Genomic DNA, 15,186 nt, shown 5'->3' on the forward strand with positions numbered 1-15,186 from the left:
GCCTAACTAAACATAGTAAAAAACTCTAGTCTAGATTAATGAGTGAGAATATCAGAGAACAGAGTATTTTAAAAATAATTCAAAGAGTAAAGTTTCATTTCTCTGAGATTATGCTATTTCTACTTAATTCCAGAAATCGATGCAAATTCGGTCACGAAATAGAATCTGAAAATAGGGAGATCGTCAGATAAGGCATCTAGACATTCAAGTAACACACTCTATATGTGATTTCAGGGATTGGAGTTATTCGAATTTAGTATTTATTGAAAAGCCTACAATAATAAAGTTATTGCAGAAGCACAGGAAAAAAAAACCTGCCGTTGAAAAAGGGCTGTCAAAAAATATTGCAACATTAGTATATAAGTATTAGAATACAAGATAGACACAAGATAAATTTTTATAAATACAAAGTGCTTTATGGGCTGAAGAGGGAGAATGAGAAAAGTCTTCATTAAGGAAGAGGTATCCAAAATGATTATAGGCTTTGGAGATGCAAGCTTATGGAAAAGTGCCACCATAATTGATTTCTTTACAAATTCTTTAGAAAGTATACTTAGACAAAAATTAATCTCTAAAGAATTTAGAATAATCAAATTCCACTAAATTTCTAGTAATAGCTTTAAGTTAATCCTTCACATCTCTAAAATGAGTCTATAATAGATTATTTCACAGAAATCTACCAGGGAGAGAATAAGAACCTTAAAACAAAAACAAAAACCTTTCATGTCTGAATCAAATATTTTAGAATATTATGCACAATGATTATTTAAATATTAAAGAGGCTTACCTTCATTATTGAAGTTTAGATATAGGAATGGAGCACAGAGTGAGTCAAGACCTAACATAGAGAGAGGTTGGGAGAAAGAAGTCAAATAAATATAATCTAGTAGAATTGAAGATATATACCTTATTCAGTTCTTTGCATTACCTCCAAGTAGATTAAACATTAGAAGCATTATCCATCCAGAAATATGTTACTTCATGAGTTACTGTGGGGAGTAAGTGATAGTGTAGCACACGGTATGTGTCCAACATGAATCAGTTATTATTATCTATATTATTATGAGTTGAAAAGAGAAATACAATAATAGAAAAATATAAGAATATTACAATGCTTTGGATATTGTCCCATCTCTGACTCTAAATGTACAATCTTGGCAATTACTTAACATCTTCTGGCATACTTTCTCATCTAGGACATGGAGTTTTGCCTATGTTCTTTTTCTTTGGGATTATGAAAAAAATTCTTTAAAAATTGTGAAGTGAATTCCAAATATATGACATTTCTTGTATTGACAATAATGATATGCATGTATTGTCACGTTGAAAGAATGTACATAAATCTACCTACAACTGTTAGGAGGATATAGAATAGCTCTGAAATACACAGAGCTAAGAAAAATAATAGCTTTATTTAAACTATGGCCAGTAAGAAATAGAGAAATGAAATATAAAAATAGCCGCTTATAACAACACATTCAAAAATAGTGTTGGAATGGGTTTCTCATTCTTTATCAAACACAAAAATAATAATGGCAAAGCTAAAAATAAAAGACATGAACCATTAAAGATACAAGGGAAAAAAAGACAATAAATAAAATGAGGACTTTAGGATGATAGCCTATTTTTAAGTGCTAATAGCCATGGTAAGTATAAATTAGAAATCATTAACTATAAGAATCTCAACTAGCCCCAATTGATTTAACAATTTGCATAGGCATTTAAAAATGTATCCACAAAGATCACAACAGCTCCAAATATTCTTTCTGCTTTGCTAATCAACTTGCATATTAATATTATGGTTTTAAATGATATCTACTAGGATTTAGACAAAGATTCTTAAAAATGTTTGGATGTAAACCTCTCAAAAAATTAATCAGAGCTCCGGGCGCGGTGGCTCACGCTTGTAATCCCACCACTTTGGGAGGCCGAGGTGGGCGGATCACGAGGTCAGGAGATCGAGACTATGGTGAAACCCCGTCTCTACTAAAAATACAAAAAATTAGCCGGGCGTGGTGGCGGGCGCCTGTAGTCCCAGCTACTCGGAGAGGCTGAGGCAGGAGAATGGCGTGAACCCGGGAGACGGAGCTTGCAGTGAGCCGAGATCGCGCCACTGCACTCCAGTATGGGTGACAGAGCAAGACTCCGTCTCAAAAAAAATAAAAAATAAAAAATAAAAAATTAATCAGAGCGTCAATATTGACTTTTCCCAAAGACAAGGATGTTTAGATATTTTAATTTTTTACATGTCAGTTATGCAACAATTTTCTAATACTCCAGAGGAGTTTTAATGACTACAAAAGTTACCTTGCCAATACACAAGATCAGGATGAGACACTACCCAGGCTTTTAATACACGCCTAAATTTTGCATGACCTTCTGGTGATGATAACAGTTCATCGTACTGATGACAGCGAGGAATATCCACTTCAATCTGTTAAAATAGCAAAATAATAAGGTGAAACAGTAATTGTGTAATCCGCAATAAACCCTTAATTCTTATTCACTAAATAAGGAAAAGGAGAAGCTATAATATGAATTTCAAAACAGACCAACTTCTTAAGTGCCTAATTTTTTGAATTTTTTAATTGATCTTATGGAAACACTAAAGAAGCCATATGCATACCTAAACAGGAGAATCAGACCATTTCTTTTTTTGTTTTTTATTATACTTTAAGTTTTAGGGTACATGTGCACAATGTGCAGGTTTGTTACATATGTATCCACGTGCCATGCTTTTGAAAGGTATGTGTTAATATACTTTTCAAAAATATTTTCCTTCATAATCTGGTCCAAATGAAGGGCAAATTTTTCAGATGAAGAACTACAGTATTTTTTAAAAATAGATTCAATGCCATCCCCATCAAGCTACCAATGACTTTCTTCACAGAACTGGAAAAAACTACTTTAAAGTTCATATGGAACCAAAAAGGAGCCCGCATCGCCAAGTCAATCCTAAGCCAAAAGAACAAAGCTGGAGGCATCACGCTACCTGACTTCAAACTATACTACAAGGCTACAGTAACCAAAACAGCATGGTACTAGTACCAAAACAGAGATATAGATCAATGGAACAGAACAGAACCCTCAGAAATAATGCTGCATATCTACAACTCTCTGATCTTTGACAAACCTGACAAAAACAAGCAATGAGGAAAGGATTCCCTATTTAATAAATGGTGCTGGGAAAACTGGCTAGCCACACGTAGAAAGCTGAAACTGGATCCCTTCCTTACACCTTTTACAAAAATTAATTCAAGATGGATTAAAGACTTACATGTTAGACCTAAAACCCTAAAAACTCTAGAAGAAAACCTAGGCATTACCATTCAGGACATAGGCATGGGCAAGGACTTCATGTCTAAAACACCAAAAGCAATGGCAACAAAAGCCAAAATTGATGAATGGGATCTAATTAAACTAAAGAGCTTCTGCACAGCAAAAGAAACTACCATCAGAGTGAACAGACAACCTACAAAATGAGAGAAAATTTTCGCAACCTACTTATCTGACAAAGGGCTAATATCCAGAATCTACAATGAACTCAAACAAATTTACAAGAAAAAAACAAACAACCCCATCAAAAAGTGGGCGAAGGACATGAACAGACACTTCTCAAAAGAAGACATTTATGCAGCCAGAAAACACATGAAAAAATGCTCATCATCACTGGCCATCAGAGAAATGCAAATGAAAACCACAATGAGATACCATCTCACACCAGTTAGAATGGCCATCATTCAAAAGTCAGGAAACAACAGGTGCTGGAGAGCATGTGGAGAAATAGGAACACTTTTACACTGTTGGTGGGACTGTAACTAGTTCAACCATTGTGGAAGTCAGTGTGGAGATTCCTCAGGGATCTCGAACTAGAAATACCATTTGACCCAGCCATCCCATTACTGGGTATATACCCAAAGGACTATAAATCATGCTGCTATAAAGACACATGCACACGTATGTTTATTGCGGCACTATTCACAATAGCAAAGACTTGGAACCAACCCAAATGTCCAACAACAATAGACTGGATTAAGAAAATGTGGCACATATACACCATGGAATACTATGCAGCCATAAAAAATGATGAGTTCGTGTCCTTTGTAGGGACATGGATGAAACTGGAAATCATCATTCTCAGTAAACTATCGCAAGGACAAAAAACCAAACACCACATGTTCTCACTCATAGGTGGGAACTGAACAATGAGAACACATGGACACAGGAAGGGTAACATCACACTCTGGGGACTGTTGTGGCGTGGGGGGAGGGGGGAGGGATAGCATTAGGAGATATACCTAATGCTAAATGACGAGTTAATGGGTGCAGCACACCAACATGGCACATGTATACATATGTAACAAACCTGCACATTGTGCACATGTACCCTAAACCTTAAAGTATAACAATAATAAAATAAAAAATAAAAAATAAAAATAAATAAAAAATAAAAAATAAAAATAAATAAAAATAAAAAAATAAAAAGGTAACTTGACCTAAAGTCCTTTAAGGTATTGTTCTTACTCATTTATAAGCATAAGAGTTATGTTTTCTCTAACAATATGCAGCAGTGTCTCTATTCATGAGAGAAAGAGGCTTTCTTCATGCTCCTTCCTAAAATTTAAATATTTGGCAGAATTATCTCAGGTTGCTTAAGAAAACCTAAATCATACTTGTCTATCTGTAGGAATTGGAGTGTCTTTATCAATTGCATCGTACTTGGCATGAATAGCTCCCTGCAAAAAATAAAAGAATATATATTAATTTATCATATCCTTAATACGAATAGTAATATAGAGAAATCTATTTTTTACAAATATCTATCTTTAGAAACCTACCCAACTACAGATAAGCACATTCAAACCCTGGGTAGAACTCATTTTAAGAGAAATTCTCTGCATCTTTGACAATCTGTGATGAAGTTCTCTGATAAGTGACAATTTGCCATTTTGTTGAGGCAAACTCTTGAATTATACATACCAGAACATAAATGTCAGGGATTAATTACTTAGCTAGTAAGTATGTTTGGCCAACCTCCCAGACCCTACGACATAACACAACCTTGTTATGTTACGTCTATAATTACATGACAGAATCATTAGGGCCTAAAGAGGTCATTTACATTTTTCAGTTAGACTCTTAAAAATTAGAAATAACTGAATAAACGACTACAAATTTTGGTCATGTTCTATAGGACCAAGCATGAAAAAAATATTTTATTCTGGCTTATTATCACGGTAGAGAAAGAGCCAGGAAGTAGGGTTCAAACTCCAATATCTGCTGTATCAACTTCTTTGAGACATTCATTTAATGAGAGTTGGACAACCTGATACCTGAAGTCCTCTTGGACTTTAGCATTATATTGTTCTACAAGTCTAATGATTAATGTATGATATTGAACAATTGGCATTCTTGTAAAGTAACCAACCAAACTCAAAGGCGTTTGTAGACTCTTATCAAGGGCATCAGGAATAAAGTAAGGAAATTCTTCAAACAGAGGATTGAAAAGGATTAAAAATAGTTGAGGATTTAAAAAAATTTTTTTTTAGAGTCAGGGTCTAGTTCTATCACCCAGGCTAGAGTGCAGTAGCACAACCAAGGTTCGTCGCAGCCTCAAACTCCTGGGCTCAAGTAATCCTCCTGCCTCAGCTTTCCAAGAAGCTGGGACCACAGGCATGTGCCACCATTCCTGACTGGAATTCTTTAAAAAGGAAGGATAATTATCTATAAGAGAATATAAGAAGACAAGATGACAAAGAAATTGACAAGAAATGAAAAAAATCTGGCAAGAACTTGGCCCATTATTATGATTGATGTCATCGGAGTTCTCTGTTAGTATTGTAGGCCACCATAATTTGTGACACCTCTCCTTTCCTCACAACCACAGAGAAAGTGCTATTTCTCTTGGTAGCATAGTCCAGGTGGAACAGGTGTGCCAAAAGCCACTAAATTATGTTAGTGATTTTGACAAGTCAGATTAGATGGAAAGATTTCTCCAAATTTAGACAGAACCATTTATAAACAGATAATCATATTCTATAATAAGCATACTTTATAAGCAGGACTACCCACTTATAACTGACACATATTCTTAAAATATTCTCTGGTAATAATCAAAACATTTTCTGTGACCACTATTAAATGAAATATTAAATAGCATAATCTAATAAACCCTCAATTATATTTTTCTATTGTTTTCCTATATTCTTTCCACTTAAAATTGCCAAATATTCTAATGCTTGTATTTTACTATATAATTTTCTAATAAATAGAAAAATATATATTTGGAAAGCACTCTCCCTCTCCATCCTTTCTTTGCATAATTAATCAGCTTCTAACCTTCTCTTTTTTCCTTACCTCAACTCCCAGAAGAGCAGCCCAGGTTAAACCTCTCATAAGAGGAGGAATGTCAATTCTTGCTTCTTTCCAGATTTGGTTTTTTTTATATGGATAAGCCTATGATATCAAAAAAGAAATGAAAACGTCTCAAATTACCTAGTGCCATCTTTTAGTCTAGACAGTTCTGAATATACTCGTGATAAAACTTAAGCGACTTGCAATAAATTTCAAAGTATGTGCAATTATTGTGTCTGGTATTATTAATACATATAAATAAGCAGTGGAATGAATCCCTAACACCTTGAAAAACTTGTATTATATAATTAAGAAGAGCAGCTGATTCTACTTGTTTTTTAATCCTTCCTCTCTATTTGATGCTCTGGGGGGATTTTAAATGAGTCAGATGGAGGATAATAGTACCAGCCTCACACGGGTTAAATAAGATAATGCAGGTAGAGCACTCTGTTAAAAACGTAGTGATAGAGAAGTGTTCAATAACTATAAGCTACTATTATGAGTACTTCTGCACTTTGCATATAAATTTGTACTTTTATAAATTTGTGTCTTAGGAGAAATTTCTAGAAGAGTATTGATAGGACAAAGGACACAGATGTTAAGGTTCTTGATATATGCATTCAAATTGTTTTACAAAATGTTTCAGTACATTCACATTTATTCCAACAGAATGAGAGTTCCAATATCATTGCATCTGTGCTCACTTTGCTAATGTGGTATGGAAAATCACTCCTATTTTAATTTGTATTTTTTTCATTCCTAGTGAAGATGAACAATTTGAATAGATTTACTAGTTGTATTTATATTATGTACTCTATCCATTTCTCTGTTTCAATATTGATGTTTTTCCTGTTGACTTTTTAGTCTTCTTTTTAAAAATAAAGACATTATTCCTTTTTCAACATGATTTTGCATATATTACCATACCTTGTTTTTACTTTTTAATTTTACTTACTAAGAACATGTATAATTTTTAAAATTAAAGAAAGCTAACTGAACAAGATAGGTCATAAAAATTAATCTTATTACTTAAGATTCCCTAAGAATTATCGAAAAAATTTTTAAAAAATTCCATATGGGCTATTTTTAACACTTTATACTTTAGAATCCATACCTTTAGCAGCCTGTCAAAGAGAATAATTCTATTTAGTTGGTACTCTGTGTCCTTCTCTCTGATGATTAAAGGGAGAGTGGCAGCTGCAGACAACTCATTATTGCTGTTTGAATGAGGTAAATTAGACTGGCTGTAAAAGAGAACAAAAGCAATAATAAAAAAAAATAGACAAAACGTACAAAATTTTCTTTTTTTTTCCTAACTCTACCGACAGTGATTTCAGAAAAAGCCCCAAATTTTAATAAACCAAAACATCAGGTTATTATTTTCTATTTAGGAAACATATTTCAAAGAAAATGTATAAAATTCTTATAAATCTAATATAAATAGAAAAATAAATCTAAAATGAGACTACATATACTCACTCATCTTCAAGTAACGGGTAAAATGCTTCTCCACCAACATCTTTCAATCTCTGTGTATTTAAAGACAAAATATTTAGGTATAAACATATTGGGCAGAAACCCTGATCTGTGTTTAAAAAGACAAGTAATATAACAACTATAAATTTATAAAGGGACCTAGAAAAGTATAAAATAGAATCTAAAAATCAGTTCTTACCATAAACATGCAAGCATACAATGCCTCTACTGATTAAGGTTTAGCTGTGAAAAACAACGTTTTTTTTTATCTATAGGTATCACTTATAAATGTTGGACACTTATCATGATGTATTTTCCAAACAACTCACAATTACTAGCACTAGTATAAAACTTAATGAATGGGAAAAAAATTTTAAGTTATATGAAGCAAGATGATTAAAAAGAGGGACTATACAGCCATGTATATACTAAAAGAACAACTTAGATTTATTTTTGCTTTGGCATAATACAAGCTAAGTCAAAAAGAAAGGTGCTAGAAAAAGGATTCCAAAACATTTCTCACATGATACTTTGAACATGTATGATTCAAATAGCTAATGAATCAATGGACAGAGTTCACTTAATGACAAAATCATTTTAATAAATGCTGTTCCAAATAACAACCCTGACAGGATTACAGGTATTATTCAAAATCATAAGCAGGAAGGCGTAGTAAAGTAAAATGTTAACCACATCCTAAGCAAGGTGATTAAAGTTAATGCCATCTTGCCTGCTGCTCTGCTGTTCAACTTCCAACTTGAAGGCAGAATGTCTGCTCCTATGGGGATTGACATAGAAGTTCAAGCTGTGTGTGCAGCAAGCACTGATATTCTGTTGATTAGTCTTTGTGCACCCATGTGAGTTATTCCCAGAATTTTTAAAGCTTAAGAAAAATCTTTTACTCAAACTAAGAATTCAGCAAACACTGAATTTATGCCTGGTTCTCCTCTAAAAATCAATGTGCTATGTACTTATCCTATTTTTAAAAACCTTTAGGTATATCTTTCATATATTAAAATTTTAAGTAAAGAAATAAAATTTTCCCAAGTTTTACTGCACTATTAATACACATAAATCTTTTTAAAGATTAGTTTTCAGTATACTGTATGTCATAGATTTTATCTAATAAGTATCTTGTCTGTCTTTTCTAAATAAAAATTTAGCACATTAAGATTTTTAAAAGGTGAATGAAAACACTAAAGATAAAAATTATTATATGGTTTCCATATCATTTTAAGATTCAGCAAATTAATATTTCTTAATAACTACAGAAGAGTATTTCAAATTTCACAAGTAGAACTGTAAAGGAATCGAGACATTTAGATTTGAAGCCTACATTCATTTAACTTGAATTATATTTAAATTAAAGAAACAAATTAAGAGCAAAACGAAATCAGCTGAAATAATATATTTTGGATGTAATTTATTGTTTGCTGCAGGTATTGTTACTTAGTTACTTTCCACATCCTTTCTTTCAAAGAGATTATAAATTCAGAGTATTGAGTAGGAATAATTATATATTTTAATTTTCTGTTGCTGGCATTATGGCAGACAAGAGATTCTAATACTCTCCTACTACATAACATGTAAAATATTAAATGGTTAGATAAGCTTTAAAACATAAGGAAAATGTAGTGTAACAGATATAAAACCAGGCCTAGAGAGAAAGGAGTTAATAACTGTGGTCTGGAGATTTAGACCATAATGAGATAAAGGTTTGGGAACCTACATAACAGACCTTCAGAATGGAGAAGACCCTTCTAAAGCCATGTAAAGAAAAAACTAGGGGAATTGCTAGCTTAGACAGAAAACAAGGATAGGTACCTATTTTAGCTTTGGTTATGAATGGTTAAAAATAAAAAGGCTAGGACTTCCACTTTCTTATACAAAATATAAACAGCTTAGAAAGGAATCATTCTTCCTCTAACAAGAAAAATGCTGAACAAACTGAAAATCAAGAACTCGTCTCACATCTATCAGAATCAGAGCATTGTGATGTCCTAAAAACTGGAGGGACCCTCGAATACAGGGAATCACAGCTCACCAGGAACAGAGCCACTGCTGGAGCCTGTTAAGATCAATTAAAAGGTAACTATCTAATACTTGCAGGCTGGGCACAGACTAATATGAGAGAGAAAAACTTCTGGAGGCCCAGCCTTAGGGAGGCCTTCCTTGCTTCCATGAGATTAACCTCCGCAGGACCCACCAGGTTCTCAGGGTGAAGATCTGAGAAAAATACCCTTGACTTCCTGCAGGGGGAGGTGGAAAGTAACCAATCTGAAATACAGCAAGAGTACTCTGTTTTCCTTAAGAGAGGCCTGCCTTAAAGGGAAACTCTTCTGTCAGGTCTTAACTAACTTGGGTTTTGCAGAAATCTAACCAACTTGGGAAGGAAATATTCAACTCCAGTCCACTCTAGTCTTCGATGTAGGGGAAAAGAAATACCCAACTCCAGCCCCTCTAGCTTTCCTGTCTCATGTTGGGGAGGAGTGGGAGAAGCTGAGAAGCCTTGTGAAGGTCACAGCCCAGGAACACAGGCTCACTAAAACACTGGGACTTAATGATAAGATTATAAAATACTTCTCCCCTATACTTTACTACGATATTAATAGGGCTTCTATATAATAACAGGATTTATTCCTTCATTCAATTATTATATAGGAAGAAAACATTTAACACATCAAATGAAGAGAAGTATAATGGAGGAAAAAAACAAAACAGGATAAAGAATACAAGGGATAGGTGTGGCATTGCTATTTTATAAAGGATGGCCAACAAAAGCACACCAATAGGTGACATTTTAGCAGAGAATGTAAAGAAAAGAAATGGAAGCAGCGGAAGAGTGTTACAGGCAGTGGGAAGAGCAAGTTTAAAGGCCTTGAAACATATAACTTTAGAAAATGATTTAAAAACAAAATAAACAACCTGAGTAAACTTATAATCATTAAGCAGAGTGAAGTAGTGATTACACCCAGATAGGGATAAGGAGCCCTTACAATACGGTTTTAAAGCTAACTCCCACGAAACATTCAAGAAAGAGATCTATGTAATCATATAAAGTCTTTCGGAAAATAGAAAAAAAAAAGGCAACACTCTCCTATTTATTTTATGAGACTAATACACCCCTGATACCAAACTAGCATGGTGCAGTAAAAGAAAAGAAACTCACAGGCCTATCTCAAATAGAAACAGAAATGCAAAAATTCTAAACAAAATATTAGAAAATCAAAACATAAATGTATAAAAAAGGAAAAATGAAATCTGTTTGGGTTTATCCCAGAAATATAAACATGGCTCAACATTCAAAAACCCCATCAATATAATTAAATCCATTAACATAATACATAAAAAAGCATATGACCATCCCAATAGATACAGTAAAAACACTCAGTGAAATTCAATACCCATTCATAACAAAACTTATAACTAAGAATAGAAGACCTCTATAACTCACTGCAACAAATAACATACTTAATTATGAAATATAAAAAGCAACCTTTTAAAACCAGAAATTAGACAGGAATGCCCACTATTTGTTTCTATTCAATAGTGTTATAGAGGCTCAGCAAAAATAATGAGAAAAGATGAAGTGAGTAGATAAGAATTGGAAATGAAGGAAAAAACACTACCTTAATTCACAAAGAAAACCACAGAGCATCTATAGACATATTATTTAAAAAAGAATAGGTTCAGCAATGTTGCCTGACACAAAATCCACATAAAAAAATCAATTGTGTTACTAATCATGCACAAAACAGTAGCTGAAATGGTATTTTAAAAAATATTATTGATTTATTTTTTAAAATCATCTACTGGTATACTTAAGATTTGGTACATTTTACTATATGAAAAAATATTATTGATGTATATTTTAAACTCATCTACTGGTATACTTAAGATCTATACATTTTACTATATGAAAATTTTGCCTAGAAAAGAACCATCAACAAATCTTAAACTCTAATGTGTAAGCTGAACTGTGTTAATGTCTTCATTTTACTTTGAAATGCAAGAACAAAAAATATGATGGATTGATGAATAGCTAGAAAGATAGACAGACATGTGATAAAGCATGTAAAATGTTAATTATAGAATCTAGGTCAGGGATTAGCAAACTGTTTCTATGCAGGGCCATATAACAAATATTTTTAGCTTTGTGGGCCATGCAGTCTCTATCACCAACTACTCAATTCTGCCAATGTAGAACAAAACAGCTATACATAATAGGTCAATGAATAGGTGTGACTTGATTTTGCTAATAGATCATATCAATGCTTGATCTAGGTGGTAAGTTGTTCACTGTAAATGCTTTTCAATTTTTCTGTTTAAAAATTTTTATAATAAAATGTTGGAAAAAATCATACTCATACATATATATATATATTCTATTTACAAGAGGAACAATAAATTACCTTAGGAATAAAACTGATAACTGATATAGACATTAAAAAGAAAATTGTTATATAAAATAAGACAAATAAATGACATATTTATTTAAGCATGTTCAAGAAATAAAACCCTACATTTTAAATACGTCAATTCTCTACAAATTAACTTAAAAATTCAATGCAATGTCAATCAAAACCCTATAATTTTTTATGAAGTTCTTTATGATGATTATAAAAATCAGCTAGTAGAGGAAGATGTTAAAGAGCTCCTACTTCATTTTTGAGGACAAAAAAACTGAAGGTCTTCCCTTGCTAGGTATCAACAGTTCACATGAAACTATAGATTAAGGCAATGTGGTATTTGCTAAAATTAGAAACACAGGCCAACAAATCAGAATACCAAGGCCCAGAAACATATCCATGCACATAGAAAAAGTTGGTATTATAGATCAAAAAAGTGAAGAGAAAACTATTCAATATATGGTACTGAGACAAGGGGTATTTTTTTAACCAATGAAATATGATATTGGATACCTTCCTTACAACTTAATCTAAAATAAATTCTAGGTGGATTAAAGAACTAAATGTGAAACAATTATTTAAATCTTTTATAAGGAAATATATAAAAACATTATAAAATATACTTATAACCTTGCTATTACTTTAAATAAGTTACAAGAAAAAATATATCAAAATATATTTGACTATAAAAGAAAATACTGATAAAAATTTAGAATTCTATTCAATAAAAGAATCAAAAAGTTGAAGGAAAAGCCACAGAAATATATTTCCATGACATACAGCTCACCAAGATACGATATCAATAAGTCCTCAAATCAATAAGAAATCACTCAACAGAAAAACTGACAAGAGACATGAACTAGTAATACACAGAAGAGGTAGGTGAACCACTAGAATATGTGAAAAGACTTACAACTGCACTATAATCAGGAAATTAAAAATTAGTGTTATAGCAAAATACCTTTCCATACCATTAGATTAACAATTTTTTAAAATTTGATAAAAGAAAGTGTTACCAGGTAAATAGAGAAATGAGAACAATTACCCAATGATGGCGAAAAGATAAACTGATAAAATCATTTTTGTGAACAATCAGGTAATAAAGCTGAAGTTGTACAGATGCGATTCTACTCTGGGGCACATATTTTACAGAAGCTCTCCCATATTTTGTGAAATCAAGGAGGCATACAAGATTTCTTGTGTATCTGTAAGGTTTTAATTAAAGAAAAAAACTAAAGCAGAACTGTCAAAATATCATTCTTACATTTCTTAGCTGGCATAACGACAATGTCACAGTGGTATCATCTAAAAGCGAGCTTCTATCTCGACCTTGTCCAAAGCTTTCACCATCCTCAAAGAGAAAACTGAAAAGAAATTTTTAAAAATAATATGTACACAAAATCCAGTTTATCGTTTCTTCTAGAAAGTAAAGTTTATTCTAAGTCATCAATCCCTTCATCAAAAAAGAATTAAACTTTAGACTGGATGTTTAATAAAACGATGTATTGAGATTTCTTCAAAGAAGTCTCATTTTTAAATATCTCTTGAGTTGGTATGAATATAAGTATAGAGAATTTCAGAAAAACAAAAGTGTCATTTACAACCCTTTGTTCATGTAGTTTCAATGCTAACAGTACTCTCCTGACATTAACCCAATGTGTTCCCGAGAAACTTTATACGAGTAGAAAAAGACAAAGGGAAGATGAAAGAAAAAGCATATTGGATAGTAACCTCATAGGAGAAAGGATATTAAATAATAAATGAATAAAATTTGTTTACAATTTCAATAAATTACTTTTAAGAATCTATATATCCTTTAAACCATTTCTTCTTGGAATTTCCGTAATCTTACCTCTAACTTTCTACTTAATTCAAAGTATGAATGGTATAATCAAAGTAAACATTTAAAAATCAGATTAAGAGAGAAAAAATAGAAACTAATCAATCCAAACAATACAAAAGTTTAAAAAGTAAAGAAAAAAATGATGAGCAGATGACTTCTACAGTTGCCTACAATGATCAAAACTAAGTCTAGAAATCTAAAAATTAAAATTTTATTTTATTTTATTTTGAGACATGGTCTCTCATTCACTCAGGCTGAAGTGCAGTAGCATGATCTTGGCTCACTGCAGCCTCAACTTCCCTGGACTCAGGTGATTCTCCCACCTGCAGCTGCCTGAGTAGCTAGGACCACAGGCACACGAGACCACGCTAGGCTAATTTTTTTTCTTTGTAGAGACAGGGTTTTGCCATGTTGCCCAGGCTGATCTCTAACTCCTAGGCTCAAGCAATCCACCTGCCTTGCCTCCCAAAGTGCTGGGATCACAGGCATGATCCACCATGCCCAGCCTAAAATTAAAAATTTAAAGTATTAGTAGAAGCTCAAGAAATTTAGGTTCATATTTTTATGAATAAACATAAATAGCAATGCTAATAACAATCTTAGCCCCAAGGCTGTAGAGGTATTTAACTTCCAGTCTAATTTCTAGCATGATATCTTCTTATACAGTTTTGCAGATTTTTTTGCAACACACTAGCACAGTAATGACCTCTAGGACACGCAGTGAGACCACAGAGTTCATTTACATTTACAAGTGTATTTGGAAAAAGAACATAGTTCTTCATAGTAGGAACACTAAGCTAGTTTTTAGTTAACTCTCTTAAATATTCTATTGTGACTTGTGTATTTTTCATTAATATCAATTTTTGCAAGATATTCCATAATATTAACTTCACTTCAAATAGGTCACAAAGCAAATTACTGATCAAAGACAACTGACGGGAACTCTGCAATTAGAAACTTTGGCAAATCAAACAAGGTGTTGAGTCCAGTTGCTTCCAATAATCACTTAGTTGGGAGGCCTACCAAAAAAATTTTTAAAAACAACAAATTTTCAAAAAAAAAAACAATTTTTTTATTATTACCATATAATTATTATCATTTATT

At 32.5% G+C, this 15,186-nt stretch overlaps 1 protein-coding gene across 2 annotated transcripts in view; it reads right to left on the reverse strand.

Moving 5' to 3' along the window:
• The window catches only part of TBCK (TBC1 domain containing kinase), a 262,615-nt gene that overhangs the window by 179,629 nt on the left and 67,800 nt on the right, over window positions 1–15,186 (reverse strand). For both annotated transcript variants that reach the window (XM_030819188.1, XM_030819189.1), the window contains 7 exons: window positions 13,504–13,603; window positions 7,834–7,883; window positions 7,469–7,598; window positions 6,358–6,456; window positions 4,674–4,736; window positions 2,308–2,434; window positions 788–838 (listed from right to left, as the gene is read on the reverse strand). In XM_030819188.1, coding sequence (XP_030675048.1) covers window positions 788–838; window positions 2,308–2,434; window positions 4,674–4,736; window positions 6,358–6,456; window positions 7,469–7,598; window positions 7,834–7,883; window positions 13,504–13,603 — 620 coding nt within the window. The remainder of the gene's footprint in view (window positions 1–787; window positions 839–2,307; window positions 2,435–4,673; window positions 4,737–6,357; window positions 6,457–7,468; window positions 7,599–7,833; window positions 7,884–13,503; window positions 13,604–15,186) is intronic.

The sequence above is a fragment of the Nomascus leucogenys genome, chromosome 9 (assembly GCF_006542625.1).
Source record: "Nomascus leucogenys isolate Asia chromosome 9, Asia_NLE_v1, whole genome shotgun sequence".
Taxonomy (NCBI): Eukaryota; Metazoa; Chordata; class Mammalia; order Primates; family Hylobatidae; genus Nomascus; species Nomascus leucogenys.